Raw genomic sequence first — 18,387 nt, forward strand, 5'->3', positions numbered from 1 at the left:
ATGACTATTCTGCACCAAAAGTGGATCTGAAAACCAGGTGACTTGACTCCAGCTCTCTCTTCACTATATCATGTTGTTTTTCTGTTTTATGAAAAATTCAAAATTCTGATGAATTTCCCTAGCCTGTTCTTCCTGTTGGAAGGAGATCTCTTGAAACCCTTATTGCTCAAATCATCTTTTCTCAGGACTCCGACATCCCTGATTATCTTTGAACAGATTGTCATAAAAATGGTCTCCTCTCCCTGGGAATATTCTCATTTCTAAGAGAGACCCAGGACTTTTATTCACTTTGAATCATCAAAAACCCAAAGCAAAAGGAGTCTAAAATACCATTCAAACACAAAGTCACAGAACCCCAAAGTTAGCAGAATTCTCAGAAGCCCCACTAGTGCATGCCTGAACAAGAACATCTACTATCATTCACCTGATCTATACACAGGATATCACCCAGTAGTCACCCAGACTCAGCTTGAAGACTCCAAGTGAATGTGAACTCATTACCTCCCAAAGGCAGTCCATTACACTTTTGGATAACTCACATAATTAACAAGTTTCTTCCTTATGTCAAGTATAAATCTGCCTCTCTACAATTTTTATCTGTCGTTCCTGCTTCTTCCCTCTGGGACCAAAGAAAACAAATCTAATTCATGCGAGCCTTGAAGCCAACTATTATGTTCCCTCCAAGTCTTTTTTCCAAGATAAACATCTTCAGTTCTTTCAACTAATTCTTATATGGCATAATTTTGAGATCCTTCACCGGTCAAGTCACCCTCTCCTAGACATTTTCCAGCTTATCATCATCCTTGTAGAATGCAGAATTGAATTCAATTCTTCAGATGTCATCTGACCACAACAAAGTCCAGTGAGTCCTATCATCTTCATCCCCTTCCCAATCTTGGACATTTCTATGATTATATTAGTTCTCTGTCTACTTGGCTTCACTACTGACTCCTATTGAGTCATTTAAAAATAAATACAAATATTTTTCAAATAAATTGCTATCATTTCATATTATATTTGTGAAACTATTTCTTTCAATCCAACTAGGACTTAACATTTATTCCTACTAAATTTCATTTTATTAGATTTAGCCCACTGTTCTAACTTTTGGAGACTTTTTTGGGTCAGGAGATAGTAGTTGTGCTTCTTAGCTTCATGATTTCACAAAATTTGACAAGCATTAAATCATTATTGACCATTTTCTAGGTTTAAGCATTCAACTAGTTCCAAATCCACTTGCCTGCATTCTTGTTTAACTTACATCTTTCAATATTGTCCGCAAGAATTATTACATAAAAGACTTTGTAAATGTTTTGCTAAAATCTAGGTAAACTATGTCTAAAAAATTCTCTTGATATCTACCCTGTCAAAAAAGAAAATGAAGTTGGTCTTGCATGTCTTATCCTTAATGAAACCATCTTATCTCTTCATGATTGCTGTTCCTTTTATAAAAATTCACTAATTAGTAGTATTTACTAATTAATGGATGAATACTAATTAATAATGAATTTTCCAAGTAATCAAAGTCAAGGTCACTATTCTCTAGTTTGTAGATTCTCTTAATTCAAAATCAACACATTTACCTTTTTTGAGTGCTGTTCCTCAGTTTTCTGTTCTACTTTATAATCTTTCAAAGACAGTGGTTGAATGATCTCACCACCTTTGAGGAAGATATAGTCTCTTGCTGTTGTTCAGTCATTTCAGTCATATCCAACTCTTTGTGACCTCATTTTGGATTTTCTTAGCAAAGATACCAGACTAATTTGCCATTTCTATTGCCAGATCATTTTACATATGAGGAAACTGAGGTGAATGGGGTTAAATGACTTACTAGGAAGTGTCTGGTCCAGATCTGAATGAAGAAAGATGAGTCTTCCAGATTCCAAGCTCAGTGTTTTATCCACTGTAACACCCAACTGCCCAACAGTATTCTTTTATTACTTTATTATTAACAGTATTATTATTATCTGAGATTCCAATTTCCAATAAGCCATTATTGTTCTGTTCGCTCCAGTTCAAAGATTATTTTTCTTGGCAAAGAAATGGTCATAGTTTTGTAGTTCTCCCTTTTTTCCTGAGTCTAAGCTCTTTAGTTTTCCTTTTCCTTAAATAGCTAAAGAAGACCCTTTCCATTGTCTCTATGATTCCTCACCAGTTCAGCTCACTTCCAGATATAGCATTCTTGACTCCCACAACACATTTTTATATTTATCTTGTTACCTTGTTTTTGTTTCCATCTTGTGTGCAATTATTTTATTTTTTTCTTTGAACATTCCTCCTAGGTGTGCTAGAAATGATATTATTTAGTTTTTAAAAACTTTAAATATAATATATAATATATGATATTACATATAAATATAAACTATAAACATAAATATAAAACAACATAATGGAAAACATAAGTAAATTGGACAGCTATCTATTGAGGTAGTTATGATGTCCATCAGCCATTGTTATTACCAGGTATCATCACAAAACCAAGAGAAACAAACAAATAGAATAACATACTCACTTACCCTTTCTTGCTTACTTAATACAATTTCTTCATGCTCTATCTAATCTTTTACACTTTTAAAATATGTGTTTATATCAAAAATTTATTATAAAAGAAAAGGGGAAGCAATTCAGTCAAAATAACGAACACATTAATTGAATCCGACACAATATGCTGTGTTCTACATCCATGATCCAGAAGTAGTCTGAGCAGCATATTGTCTCCCTCCACCTTCACTGTCTCAAAGAATAGAGGGAGGAAGATTTTCTTCTTTCTTCTCTGAGGACAAGCTTGTCATCATAATTACACAGCATTCAGTTTCTTTTATTACTGTTCTTTCCATTCACAGCATTGTATTCATTGAACATTATTTTCCTATTTCTTCTAGATTCACTTTAAATCTAATTCATTTCAAGTCTTCTCATACTTCTCTGTGTTCATAATGCTCATCATTTCTTTTTTAAAATAGTATTTTTTCCAATTATGTGTAAATAACTTTTAACGTTTATTTTAAAATAAAATTTTAAGTTCCAAATTTTCTTTCTCCCTTCCATTTCTCCTCCCTAAGAGGTAAGCAATTTTATATGTTATATGTGTAATCATGTAAAACATATTTCCATATAAGTCACATTATGAAAAAAGAATCATAACAAAACTACAAACTACAAAAAAATTAAATGAAAAGTAATATGCTTCAATATTCACTCATATTGCACTAATTCTGTCTCTGGATATGGATAGCATTTCCCATCAAGAATCTTTTGAAATTGTCTTGGATCATTGTACCACTGATGCTCATCATTTCTTATATATTATATATGTCCTTTTTTTTGTTATTCAGTGTATCCACATTAATCTCTTGAGAAAATTTCCTCTTTTCAAAGTTTTTCTCTTTTATTCTTGAAAATTTCTTTTATTCCCTGGGGATGCCCTGTAGAATTTTAGTTCTGAAAATCTTACCTGGTTTTCCTGAACCCTTTGAAATTTGCTCTGTAAAAATCAGAGTGTTTGTCACACTATGTCCAGTTTTTCTCTCCTTTTCTGTAACAAATTCAAAGAAAGAAGTCACTTCTCCCCATCATTTCCATTGCAACAACCAGCTCCACCTCACTGATGAGAATTGGGTCAAGAATAGCAATTCCCTCTGTTACTTCCTCCACCATTTGACAGATTAAATTACCAACAAGGTATTTTGGTTTCTGACCTCATCATTTAAACTGAAATTTCCTTCACCAAGGTTACCAGTGATCTTTTAATTGCCAGATCTCATGGCTTTTTTTCAGTGCTCATCTTTCTTGAACTCTTTTCAGTCTTTTACACTGTTGATCACCATCTCCTCTTGGGTATTTTCTCTTCTCTAAATTTTCATTTTATTCTTCTACTCTTGAAATATTCACTTACTTATCTACAGTTTCTTTTCAATCTACTTCAATGGATGTTTATCCAAGTCATGCCAAAACAATTGGTGTCCTCCAAAGCTTTATCTTGGGGCCCTTTTTCTTCTTTCTCTGTACTATCTGGTTTAGTGATCGTCAACTCCCATAGGTTTAATTATCATCATTATGCATATGATTCATAGATTGTTATATCCTATCTTAGTCTATAAGTTGGGCTCCAATCTTATATCTCTGCCTACTAGACATCTTGAATTGGTTGTCTTATTGTTGTTGAGTCATCTCATTCATATTCAATTCTCTATGACCCCATTTGGGATTTTCTTGGCAAAGATACTGTAGTGTCATTTTTTTCTCCAACATTTTACAGATGAGCTGAGACAAAAATGGTTAAGTGACTTACCCAGGGTCACATAGCTAATAAGTGTCCAAGGCCAAATTTGAATGAGGGTAGCTAGGTAAAACAGTACATAGAATTTCCTGAAGTCAGGAGGACTTGAGTAGATCTAAGTAGAACTGTTCTACTTTGGGAGTAGGAGGGAGAAGGAAGGAAGGAAGGAAGGAAGTTAGGAAGGAAGGAAAGAAGGAAGTTAGGAAGGAAGGAAGTTAGGAAGGAAGGAAAGAAGGAAATTAGGAAGGAAGGAAAGAAGTTAGGAAGGAAGGAAGGAAGGAAGGAAGGAAGGAAGGAAGGAAGGAAGGAAGGAAGGAAGGAAGATGCTCTTTTGGCCCTATCCAGGTATTCTGTAGTATAATATCACAGAGGCCACATAGTCCAAACCATATCTCTCTGACAAGTGCTCATCTACTCTTTGCTTGGGTCTCTGCAGGGTGTGGAGGATCATTTATCACTTGAGACGACCCATTCTATCTTGGAATAGATCAGCATAGTACTGTGGAAAACTGACTCAAAAAACTTGGTTCAATTCCACCTTTCACATTTACTATCTAATATGACTTTGGATATGTCTCTTAACCTCCATTGACCTTAGTCTTCTCATCTGCAAAATGAAGTGGTTAAATTAGGTGGCCTGTTAGGCTCTGGATCTTACAATCTAATTGTTGGGGAGTTTTCCCTTACATTGACTTTAAGTTTGTCTTTTTGCAATTCCACCCAATTTGCTCCTCATTCTCCCTTCTATCACTTTGGTTTCTGCTTCCACTGAGAGCCATCAAATTGTTTTCCATCTTACATCCCCATTTTGTATTTGGTATCTTGGTAATATAGTGTATCTTGGTAATATAGATACTTCTTTCCCTTTTACCAATGCTGTTCATAGTGAATAAAGCACATATATATATATATACATATATATACTCTTTCAAAGCCATGATTCCCAATCCAAAAAGTCTCAGAGATACTTGTAGAGTCAAGTTTGCCTCCTTGCATTAGGCTTGCTATTTCATCTTACCTGTTTTCTATAATTTGTATATTTGTGCATCTCCAGTCACCCTAATGTATATCTTATCACTGGGCCCAGATGATTCTGGAGGAGTGGTAATCTTGCACAGCCCTCCCTCACTTAAATCCAATTCAATTGTATGTCACCTGCCTGATGTCATGGTCCTTTTCGAGAACAAAGGACAAGCAACAGTGGCGGCAGCAGCAGCATTAGTGCATAAACATCTAAGGGATTGGATTTTTTCTTGGATTTTGGTCTCCTATGAATTTGGGGACTTTTCTATATTTATTCTTCCTCTTGCATTGGCACAATCTTCCTCTGTCTGGCTTTGTAAATCTATATAGGCAATCTTCTCTTTTCTCCTTCTTTTTCAGTTCAACCTCCTTATTTTATGGATGGGGAAACTGAGTCCCAGAGGGGAGCAGGGACTTGCCCAAGGTTCCTATAGAAGAAGTATAGTTCTTATATAGTGTTATAAAAGCCTTATAAAAGAACTAAAACACAAGAAAGAGAAAGTTCTCTTAGCTTTGACCTTTTGGCAACAGAATAAAGCCCATACTCCTCAAGCATTGATTGTCCTCTACAACTGACCCCCATTCAATGCACAATTGTAATGAAGGATAGAATATGATTATTGTATGAGAAACTAGCAAACAAAATCCAAGGGGAGTTAGAGGAAGCAAAGATGACTCCTCACTAGGGAACTCAGAGCAGGTATTATCCAGATAATACCTTCTGGAGGAGGTATTATTACAATTGAATCTTGTAGAGTTGTTAGAATTTAGGTAAATAGAGAAGGGGAAGAAATACAATATCTCAGTTTTAAGGAATTCCATAAGGAAAAATTGAGGGATAGGAAGACATGGTTGAATGTTTAGAGTATAACCAAGTCATTCACTGTGGCTGGAACATATCTTACCCACTTTGCTAGCTACAGTCTTGGGAAATAGGTAAATTATAGCCTCATATGGTGGATAGAACAATAGATTCAGACTCATGAAGTCTTGAATTCAAAATCTGCCTCAGATTTTTAATAGGTCTGTGATCCTGATTAAATCACTTAACCTTTCTTTACTTCAGTTTTCTCCCATGTTAAATAAGCAAATTGGATTCAGTGATTTCTATGGTTCTTTATGGCTCTAAAGCTGTGGTCCTACCATTTAATTCCATTTAACAAATGAGGAAATTGAAATTCAGAAAAGGAAAATGAATGAGAGATGAGGCTGGACAGGAAGATTGGTAGAAGAGGTTGGATACTGAGGAATTTGAGCTTTATTCTGTGGCTTAAGGCTAAAGCTATCAGAGCTTTCTCTTTGTTCTTTTGAGGGACTCATTAGGCCTAGTTTTTAAACCAGACAGCACCTCCCAGATTCTCTCAAGACCTATAGCAGTGACTCTCCCCCTCCTTCACTTCTCAGTCACCTCCTTTTCCCTGACACCCCAAATTGGGTAACTATGGGCAAAGTCCATTGAGTTGAAGTAATACCACCATCTGGTGGAAAGAACCTTGGAATGGGAGTTCAGGGACCTGGGTTTGAATCCCAGCTCTGTGACTTTTCCTTTGTGATCTTGCAGAGGTCATCTCATCTCCTCAGGCTTCAGTCTCCATAGCTTTAAAACAAGAGACAAGATCCAAGATCATTTTCAGTTCTGAACCCTGAAACCTATCGCAACTTCTCTGGGATTCACTTGACTTTCCTCAAATGTAAAATAGAGTTGATCCCTGTTCTATCTAAGACAAGAGGCAGAATGGTATAACAGAGAGAGAAACAACTTTGAAATCAGGACGACCTGGCTTCCAGGCTTACCTCTGACACACATTGAATTGACAGTGTCATATTGAAAAGTCATTTACCCACTCAGGCAACTCTAAGACTCTAAGTGTCAAGGGGAGGGCTGATTTGCCTTTGTATAGGGAATTTCCTCTTCAGGAGTTCCCAATACCAATAAAGTCATAAGTCTGGTCTCACAAATAAAGCCATGCAAGGCGACAAGGAAAATTATTGTAAGCATTAAAGCACTATAGAAACAAGTTACTCAACAAGATTATGTGATGATCAACTGTGATAAATTTGGCTCTTCTCAAGATTGCTGTGATTCAAGGCAATTGCAATAAACTTGGGATGGAAAATGCCATCTGCATCCAGAAAGAGAACTATGGAGACTGAATGTAGATTGAAGCATGATATTTCCACTTTTTTGTTGTTTGTTGTTCTCTTTCCCATGGGTTTTCCCTTCCAGTCTGATTTTTCTTGTACAACATGACAGATTTTGAAATATATTTAAAAGGATTACACATATTTAACCTATATCAAATTGCTTGCTCTCTTGGAGCAAGAAGAGGTAAGGAAGAAAGTGAGAAAAATTTGGAACACAAAGTCTTACAAAAATGAATGTTGAAAACTATCTTTTTATGTATTTTGAAAAAATAATATTGAGAAAAAAAGGAAATAAAAGTTACTTTTAGTGATGGCAGGATGTGATGGACCATCTAGTTAAACCTTTGATTTTGTTTTATGCAAATGACCTAAGCTAGTGGAAAAAACACTGGGCCTCAAGTCAAAAACCAAGACTGACACCTACTTAGACATACAAACACTTTCCCTGTCTGTACCTCAGTTTCTTCATTCATAAAATGGCTATAATATAGATAGCAAAAGAAGATTTCTATGCTTTAGTGGACCACAAGCTCAAGACAGGTCATTAAGAACAACCAAAAGAAACTAATTCCACTTTAGGCTTCACTTAGAAAATATTAACATTGAGCATTTGGGAATAGTCTCACTGAACTCTACCCTGTTCATTGGAAGTAGTGCTTCATTTCTGTGCAACATATTCAAGGGAGATGTGATAGATGCCTTGAAATAAGATGTTGATTCTCAAATATTAATTTGAGAATCAGTATCTTTTGATTTTGAGAATTTGAGAATTTCCAGAATGTCTCACCCCAATTCTCCTCTTCATCAGTGGGATATGATTTTCAATCTTGGCAGGAGTGATTTTCAAATCCTGGTTCTCCGATCCCAAATCCAACAATAATAGGATATGTTAGTGTTGTACCATGAATTCAGTTATCATCTCTATGCAATTGACTTTTAGATCTATTTATCCAGCCCTAATCTCCCTCCTTACATCTTGTCTTATATTTACAACTTCTCCTAGATATCAAGCACTAGATGTCTTGTTGATTTCTTAAATCAACATGTCAAAAACTGAACTCATTTATCATCTTCCCCAAACCCTCCCCCCTTCTAAACTTCTCTGTTACTGTGGAAATTGTCACCATTCTCCCAGTCACCCAGGCTTGCAACCTGGGGGTCATCTTCCAGCAAATTTGTTGATCGTCCTCAAGCTCTTCTCATTCTCACTCACCCCGGTATCCAGTAAGTTGCCAAGTCTTGTCACTTCTACCTTTGCAACTACTCTGGTATATGACCCATTTTCTCCTCCAATATAACACTTTAGTCCAGGATCTCATCATCTCATACCTCAATTACTGAAAAAATTTTTAGGTTGGTGTCCCAGCCTAAAATCTCTCCTCATGCTAATCTCACCTCCTTCCACCTAACAATGTGATCTTCCTAAAGCTACACATTTTACCATGTCACTAACCTATTCAATAAACTCTACTGAACTCTATTACTGTTATTTACAATATAGCATAAAAAATCTTCTGTTTGACTTTTAGAAATATTAATTAAAACAAAGATCTACCTTTTCTCCCTCCAAACTCATCTCCCTGCAACAGAAAAAGCAAAGAAAAACAAAACTCTTGTTACAAATAGGCATAGCCAAACAAAACAAATCCCCACATAAGCAATGTCCAAAAAAAGAAAAAAATACATCTTAATCTACACTCTGAGTGCATCTCTCTATTAGGAAGTATATAGACTGTTTCATAATGAATTCTCTGGTATGATTTTTAGCCATTGTGTTGATCATAATTCCTAAGTCTTTCAGAGTTGTTTGTCTTTTCCATGTTGCTGTCATTGAACAAAAATTTCTCCTGGTTCTGCTCACTTTTCTTTGCATCTGTTCATACAAGTCTCTCCCTGGGTTCTCTTTCATCATTTCTTATAACATGATAGTATTCCACCACACTTATATACCATTTCTCATCTTCTCCAGTAGATGGGTATCCCTTCATTTTCCAATTCTTGGCCACCACAAAAGAGCTTCTATATGAAGAAGCATGAAAAGAACATGAGCTCTTTTCCTCTTTCCCTCATGTCTAAACCTAATAGTACTACTGGATCAAAGAGCATGCACAGTCTAATCATTTTGGGGGGATAGTTCTAAGTTGCTTTCCAGAATGTCTCACCCCAATTCACTACTCCATCGGTGGGGTGTGATTTTCAATCCTTGGCTGAAGTGATTTTGAAATCCTGGTTCTCTGATCCCAAATCCAACACTCCTTACACTGCACCATGCCATATTTGAAGCACTGTCATAAAGAAGAATTACCCTTGTTCTGTTTAATTCCAGAGGGTCAAACTAGGAGTAAAAGGTGGAGATTGCAAAAAGACAGATTTCAGCTTGGTAGAAGGGGACAGTTCCTAACAATGAGATGTCTTCCAAAGTGGAGCAGTCTGCCATGGAAAGATCTCTTTCACTGATAGTCATTAGTAGAAGCTGGGTAACCCCTGACATACCATGTGTGTAGCAGAGGGGACTATTCAAGTAGCTTCTAGATTGGACAAGGGGGCTTCTAGATTCTACAGTTCTATAACTTGGTGGTACTTACCCCTCAGGCTGTTATAAGGAAAGCACTTTCCAAATCCTGAAGTGCTATAGAAATAGGTGTTAATTACTGATGTTCTCAGAGTACTATAAAAATGAGAATAAGGACATTATAGTAATAGTTTCATGAAGCCCTGCTCTAAAACGTTATCATAGCATAGAGGTAACGTAAGTTCTCTAAGGCTAAAACAATGACATCCAGATTCTGGAATAGAGGATTCTTGAGTATCCCCCAATATCTTCTCTCTCTACCCCTCATAGAGTGTCTTGGTTTTAATTATTATTGCTCTGATGATGATTTCCATTGTGGTATAGTATGAAAAAAGGACCCAATTCTAAAGTCAGAGGACCTGGATTCAAATCCTACCGTGGATACTTATTATTTGTATATGTTATACAAGTCGTTAACCTCTTTAAGCCTCAGTTTTGTCATCTGTAAAATGAAAAAGTCAAACTAGATGGCCTCTGCAGTCCCTTTTAACTCTCAGTCTATGATCCTATATGATCTATAGTTCAAGCTTTCAAAACTTCGGTTCTATATTACCTACCTCCTGGACAATTCCAACTGGATACTTCTTGGGCATCTCAAACTCAAAGTAGCCTAAAACAGAGCTTATCATCTTCCTCTCTGAAACTCATCCCTCTCCCAACTTTCTCTGTCTTCATTGAGAGCATCACTATTCTTTCAGTCACCAATCACCCGAGTTCACAAGCTTAAAGTCCTCCTCAACCTTCCTCACCCCTCATCCTTTTTGTGGTCGAATTTGATTCTATTTCTCCATTATCTTTTGCAACTATATCTTTCCCTCAGGGAATGTTTTTTTTCTACTGCTACATCCCTAGTGCTTAGCACAGTGCCTAATGTGTAATGGGCACTACCAAATGCTGTTGGTTTATAACTCCTAACATGCAGGATGCAAACGCTTCAAGTATGGTTCCAGCAATAATTGAGTCCATTTTCCAAGGATTAACTTAGCCAAGTAAGGGGAGACTAGTTCCTTGGTAATAAGCTCTTTAGCCATGGCCACCCAAATGATAGCCAAAAATACAAACCTGCTCTCAAATCTGTCTGGCCTCCTTCCACCTCTGCAGTAACTGAGGCAGAGTAACAAAGGAAAAGATAGAAGGAGCTAAGAATCACACACAGATGTTTGTTTTCTTTTAATGAACAAACATTTATTAAGCACTATTCCAGGGCCAACCACTGTGCTAAGTGCTGAGAATACAAATACAAAGTAAAAATAGTCCCTATGCTCAAAGAGCTTGTGGGAGGAAGATGTATTTTGGTTTGTAAAGTCAGAGATATAGCCCATATAAGTTTGGGAACTGTTTATATCAAATCCCACTACTGGGTCCACTAACTCTAAACTCTGGGGACACAGTTTTTATACCGTCTATAAACTTCTACTTAACTTGTGGTAGTTTAGATGGAAGAACCTTGGCTAATAATCATGGCTAATCATGGTCATGGACAAAAGTTGCACTGGATAAGTAACTATGGATGGGCATCTGGGGAGGAAATGTCCCTCTCAATAACAGGTCCAGTGGTGTTTATGAATAAGAATCTTAAAAACTTTACATATGGGAGTTCTGGTCATCATTATTATGAGTCTCATGTCTAATAGCAGACTTAGAATACCATAGATATGTGAGTTACTATTTTTCTTCTTCCCCAGGTCAGGGAGGCAGAGCTGAGTGACCAGTACGAGGCTGCCTGCAGTGAGGCTGAGTCCGCCACTGCTGATGTTCTGGACTTGCCTCTCCCCAGCTACTTCCGCTCTCGGAGCCATAGCTACCTTCGGGCCATCCAGGCGGGCTGCTCCCAGGATGAGGACAGCATTTCCCTCCAGTCCCTCTCTCCTCCACCCACAGGTAGCAGCCTGAGCAGCAGCCGCACACTGCCCAGTAAGTCCTGCTTAGAGAGGGGATGAGGGTGGAAGGGATGGCGGGGCCAGGGGAAAGGAGGCATTCATTGGGAAGATGGACTACAGCTTTGTGAATCTGTTTGCTGAGAAACCAAGTAAGATAATGGAAGGAGAGTAGGATTTTGAGTCAAAGACTCTCAGTTCAAATCTTGCTTCTACTTTTTGGGTCACTGGGGGAAAAAATCAGTTTCTTCCTCTGTAACAGGAATCTTTGAGCTCTATATCAGATTATCCATCTGATTCCAATTTGCTTATCCTATCATCCCCTATTCCCTAGTGATCCTGATGGGCAGACAGAGAAGTCACTAGCTTACCTGAGCGTGTGGGTACTGATTGTGTCATACAGGTGCTAAGTGATTCCCAGAACACAGTGAGAGAGAAAAAAATTATGGGCTCAGCCTCCCAGCAGCTGTGTTGAACACTGGGCTCTTGTGCACTCAGGACTGGTTGACAAGGAGACCATGGCGGTGGGGGGGGGGGGGGAAGTGTCTCCTTCCGAGTTGTCTTCAATAGCTAGATGATTCAGTAGAGTACTGGGGCTGGAGTCAAAAAGACCTGAATTCAAATGCAACCTTACACACTTACGGGGCAAGTCATTTAACCTTTATCTTGGTTTCCTAACTATAAGAGAAAAAAAAATAATAGCACCTACCTCAAAAGGTTGTGAAGATCAAATGAGATAATATTTGTAAAAGTACTTAGCACAGTAACTAGCACATAGTTTTATAGTAGTAGGTACTATATAAATACTTATTCACTTCACTTCAAATATCTGAAGAGCTGTCATGTGGAAGACATGCTTAATAAATGCTTGTTAATAGACTGGTTTGGATTGTCTCAAAAAATAGTGAGTTTTGTTTTTTTTTTTAATCATTTCATGTCTCCAGGTGGAAACTATATGATTACTTGTTCAGGATTAGTAGTAAATCAATCAACTAGCATTTCTTAAGCACCTTCTTTGTGCCGGGCACTCTGCTAATCAGTGCTTATTAGATTTTTGAATGGAACAAAATGGAGAGAGAATGATAGTACACTAAATTTAACTGAACCCTTACCAGAAGCCCAGAGGACCTGGGTTCAAGTTCCACTTTTTGTGTTGGCTGTGTGACTTTGGACAAATCACTTAACTTCTCAATTTCTCAGGCAACTTTGTATGACTTTGTATGTAGACGGATTAATTCTATTCTGTTCTATTAGAGAGAGTCCCCACTACAGGCCCAGACCAAAAAAAAAAAAAAATTTAGCACTTGTCTTTGAAGAAACAACATGGTAGAAAGAGAACCTGATTTGTAGTTAGTTTCAAATCTTTGCTCAACTTCTCGCTTGCAGTGGAACTCTTCCCTTTTCTGAATCTGAGCTTCTACATCTAAAAAAATGAAAGAATTGGACTAGGTAACTTTATAGCTTAAATCTGGACTCCTCACTTTATGAAGGAAAAAACTGATGTTCAGAGAGGTTATGGATCTTGATCATAGTCACACAGTGAGTAAGTATCTGAGACAGGATTCTGAACAGTGAATGTTCTTTTTGCCTTTTTCTTCCAATTCTCTAATCCAATGCATCAAAATGTCACTGAGACCCTTTTTACTTCAAAATCCTTTGCTCTCATGCTAGACAATGAACAAATTGGGATCAATGAAGATTTTGAGGCCAGAAAGTTGAGTGTCATCCAATAAGAAAGATTTACAAGGTGAGAGAATGAGGAATCCAAGATAATATCCAGCCTAGAAAAGAGAATAAATAGTAGTACCATTAACAGAGACAGGAAAGTCAGGAGGAACAATTTGAGGCAAAAAACAAAGTAATATAAAGCTAAGCTTAGTTTTGTAGGATGGTAAAAGATCCCTGGATTTGTAGTTCAGGCACGTGGGTTGAAATTGTGGCTTAAACCAACTATGGCATCTGTAAATTTCTTCTGCTGGGGAAACTGTGACTGATGGATCCCTTGAGCTCAGGAGTTCTGAGCTGCAGTGGCCTGGGCTGATCAGCTGTCCAAACTAAGTTTGCACTAATATGCCAGGAGTGGAGGTCTGCTCGGCTGCCTAAGGAAAAGAGAACAGACTTAGAAATAGAGCAGGTCAAAGCTCATGTGCCAATCAGGAATGGGATCCATCTGTGAGTGATTGTTGCACTTCCATCCAGGGTGAGATAGGGAGACCCAATCTCAATCAAGCAATCAAGCAATCAGTCAATAAAATCTGGCTCGGACAGTGTCTGTATGATCCTAAGCAGTCACTTCTATTGTTCCTCATTTTCCTTCTCTGTAAGACTGGAGCAGCTAAATAGCACAGTGAATAGAGTGCTGGGCTTGGACTTAGGAAAGCTCATCTTCCTGAATTCAAATCTGTTCTCAGACACTTCCTAGCATGTGATCCTGAGCAAGTCACTTCACCCAGTTTGCCTCAGTTTCCTCATGTGTAAAATGATCTAAAGATGGAAATAGCAAACTATTCCATTATATTTGTCAAGAAAACCCCAAATGGAGTCACAAAGATTCAGACATTACAGAAATAAGTGAACACACACAAAATGGGAACAGTCATCCCTCATCCGTCTTCTTAAGGCTGAAAAGATCAATGAGAAAATGGATGTTTCTATAAACTTGAAAGGACTATACCCAGGGGATCAATTGTAATTAGTCTAATGACCTGCCCAGGAATGCTCAGGCAGCAGCTGTTACCCGGGAAAATGAAATCTTGCCAGACTAGAGGGAAAGGAGGGGTAGGGGCAGGTTGGAGAGAAGCCAGGAGGAAGAGAAGGGCAGAAGCTCTGGGTGGAGTGCCCCAGACTTGGATGGGCCTCAGGCTTAGGCCCTGAACTGGTCCTCCATATGTCCTTCCAGAGGAACATACGCACCTTCCTTTTTCCTGCCTCCTTCCTTCTGACCCAGATTTCACATTCCAGAAATAGCTTTCTCAAGCAGCCTGGCAGGGAGCACATTAGCCCCTGCCTGTGATGCATTGTGAGCTTGCTCCAACTTCTCAAGCACATGGACATGCACACAGACAAACAGACGCACACACTGACAGCTGGCAGACTTCCACAGTGCTGGCCCTGAAAAATGCCCATGGTCAGACAAGCTAGTGAGCTCTTCCATTCCTTCTCTGTGTCTCTGGCTCTTCTCTGTTCATTCTCTCTCTCTCTCTCTCTCTCTCTCTCTCTCTCTCTCTCTCACTTTCTCTGTCTCTTTCTCCCATCCCTCCTATTTTTCTTTTCTTTTTCTTCCATAATTTCTTCTCCCTCTCCACCTCTTTTGTTGCAATTTTTTACTTTCATTTTTTAGCTTTTTGTTTTCACATCTCTGCTTCTGTGTTTTGTTTTTCTCTCTGCATCCTCTCTCCCATTTCTTTGTTATTCTCCCCTCCCTCCTCTCCCATTTTCTCCCTCTCCTCATTTCTCCTTCCCTCTCACTGACTGTCCTTCTCCTGTGTAAGTCTTTCTGTGTCACTTTCACGGTGCCTCAATGCATCTTTATTTCCTTTTCTTAGTAGAAATTAAATGATCCTATCTCCTCCATCATATGGGATGAAAGCTAGCCAGTCTCAGCTGAATTAGAATGTCAGAGGTGGTATGAAGTAGGGGCAAAAGACATAAGACTGAAATTCTACCCTGACCCTATAGCTATTATACCATGAATGGTCATGAGGTCATGCTATGGTCTGATAACCTTTTTCTCTGCAACATCAGATCTCCCTATGGAAGGTGGTCTTTGTCCCTGAGTTGCGTGAATGATTGGTGAGATTTTATTCAAATCAAGACACACAGAGGGGCAAAGACAAAAAAGAAGTTGTCACAGAGAGGAAGGTACCCCCACTCCTCACATCTTATCCAAACTTGAATGTCAGAGGATGTAGCTGGTTAAGAACTAAGAACCCTCCCTTCTGTAATGCCTGCCTGGCCTGAGTCCTCCACCTCAGCAACATCTGGGGAAACAAATGCTTCATAGTGACATCTTCAGATATTTTGGGGTTGGATGGGAGGGTGGATAAAAAGTGGGAAGAAGAGAATCTTGGAACAGAACTACAAAGGACTAGGTTCTGCTACTAACTCATTATGTGACCATAAACAAGCTCTTTCCCTCTTCTTTTAAGACCAAATTTTCAAATCTATAAGATGATGGAATTGAACTCTTTGATTTCTAAGGGTCCTCTGAACTTTGATATCCTAGGACTCTCTTCTGGCATACCATCTTACCCAAGAAGAATTCACAAAGTCCCAATAAATTGAGCAGAAAGGCACATAGTAAGGTCTAGAGACAGATGATGACAACTTATCTTTATGTCATCCTCTAAGGTTTATAAAGCCCTTTATAGACATTATCTCACTTATTCTTCACCATAACCCTATGAAGTAGGGGCTCTTACTACCCCCATTTTACAAATGAAGAAACTGAGGCTCAGAGAGCTGTAGAGAATTGCCTAGGATTGCACAGCTAGGAAGTGTCTAGAGTGAGATTAAAAGCCGGAGCTTTCTGTCCCCTACCTCCTAGAAATGATATGTTGGCTACAGAAATGACAGGAAATGGGGAAGAAGCCCTGGAAATGATTAGGTTGTTGAAGTTGGCTTCTGTCTCCTTTCTCCCCATGGTATCCCCTGTGCATCAAAGTAGGCAGGACCCACCCATCTGCAAAATCTTTTTTACACCTAAATGTAGGGGAATTTGACCAATCATGTTGCCCCAGGTTCCTTTTCATTGCCATTAAAGTGATTTCTTTCTGTCTTTCAAAAAAATTTCTTACATCTCACACCCTTCCACAAATTCTGATGCAGTGACAATGGTTTCTTTACTATTCCTTGAATAAGATGTCCCATCTGCTGACTGAAATTACACTGGCTGTTCATTATACCTGAAATGCTTTTCTTCCTTATTTCTGTCTACTAGTTTCTCTGACTTCTTTCTAATCCCAGCTAAAATCTTACCCTCAACAAAAGATCCAGGGATCCAACGGTTTAGCCCAGAGCCTCGCACATAGTACATCTTTAATAAATTGACTGATTTATTGCTGACTTTAATGTTAATGCCTTCCCTTTGTTATTATCTATAATTTATTCTGTATGTAGCTGCTAGGTGGCTCCATAGTACACAGAGCACCAGGCCTAGAGTCAGGAAAATTCTTCTTCCTAAGTTCAGGTCTGGCTTCAGACAAATACTAGCTATATGACCATAGGCAACTCATTTCACCCTGTTTGCCTCAATTTGCTCACCTGCAAAATGAACTGGAGAAGGAAATGGAAAACCACTCCAGTATCCTTGACAAGCAAACTTCAAGTGAGATCACAAAGAGTTGGACAGGACTAAAAAATGTTACAATAGCTTATTCATCCGTGTTGTTCTTCCTCCTCCCCCCCAATTGGAATGTTAGTTTTTTGAAGATAAGACCTGAAGGATTTTTTGCCCTTTTTTTTGTATTCCTGTTGCTTACTGCAAGGTTGGCTCACAGTAGGAATTTAATTAATTTAGTTGTTTATGATTATAATTTATAATATAATACAATAATATATGATATGATATGTGATATAATATATAATTATTAATTTATATTTATAAGTTTAATTAATTAATAAAGACAAAAATTTGTTGTCTGAGAGCTTGCTTGACCTGACAGTCTTATGTGGAGTTTCCAAAAGTGCCCCTAATTCTGTGCAAGAGACACACAGATTTTATTTGCCAAAGAAAGAAAGAATGGATCTTCTTCTGCTTTACTCCTTTCTTATAAAGTCTGACAATTGGGATGTCCTACCAGAATATGGGCTTCAAGCAGGCAAGACTTCTGGATTTAGAGTGGATAGTTAGCTATGGGATTCTCTCTTAACTTTGGGCCTTTTCAAACCCCATTCCTTATCGAACTCTAAGGCCAGAACCTCAGTTTCCTCTTCTAGACAATGAAGAGGTTGGAGGCAGTATGATATAACAGGTTTGGAGCCACAAGACCTGGGTCCACATCCCACCTCTACTATTTACAACTTAGACAAGTTACTTAACCCCTCTGGGCCTCAGTTCCCTCATGTGTAAAATAAGATTGGAGCAAATGGCCTTTCTGATTCCTTCCAACTTTAGCTTTATGATCTTATGGACTAGATGGTGTTTGAGGTCTCTTCCACCTCCAACATTCTATTTAGTTAACTAGCATTTATGTAGACAAAACTTTAAGGTTGACAAAGCACTTTGCAGTATTATCTCAGATGAGCCTTATGACAACCCTGTAAGATAAGGGTTTTTATTATCCACATTTTACAAATGGGGAAACCGAGGTAGACAGGCTTGCTTAATGTCATATAGCTAATATGTGTCAGGTTGGATTGAACTCAGGTCTTCCCGATTCTAGAACCAGGGCATTATCTGCTATGCCAATTAGCTGCCTTTTATTCTATAGTTCTAAGAATCCATGGCTCTATTTTCTATGGTCCCAAGATTCCATGATTCCAATATTCAA

At 38.2% G+C, this 18,387-nt stretch overlaps 1 protein-coding gene across 4 annotated transcripts in view; it reads left to right on the top strand.

Moving 5' to 3' along the window:
• DLGAP4 (DLG associated protein 4) overlaps positions 1-18,387 on the top strand; it is a 222,315-nt gene that overhangs the window by 138,419 nt on the left and 65,509 nt on the right. For all 4 annotated transcript variants that reach the window (XM_031953956.1, XM_031953958.1, XM_031953957.1 and 1 more), the window contains exon 6: positions 11,705-11,933. In XM_031953956.1, the coding sequence (XP_031809816.1) occupies positions 11,705-11,933 (229 nt within the window). The remainder of the gene's footprint in view (positions 1-11,704; positions 11,934-18,387) is intronic.

This window comes from Sarcophilus harrisii, chromosome 2, assembly GCF_902635505.1.
Source record: "Sarcophilus harrisii chromosome 2, mSarHar1.11, whole genome shotgun sequence".
Lineage (NCBI taxonomy): Eukaryota > Metazoa > Chordata > Mammalia > Dasyuromorphia > Dasyuridae > Sarcophilus > Sarcophilus harrisii.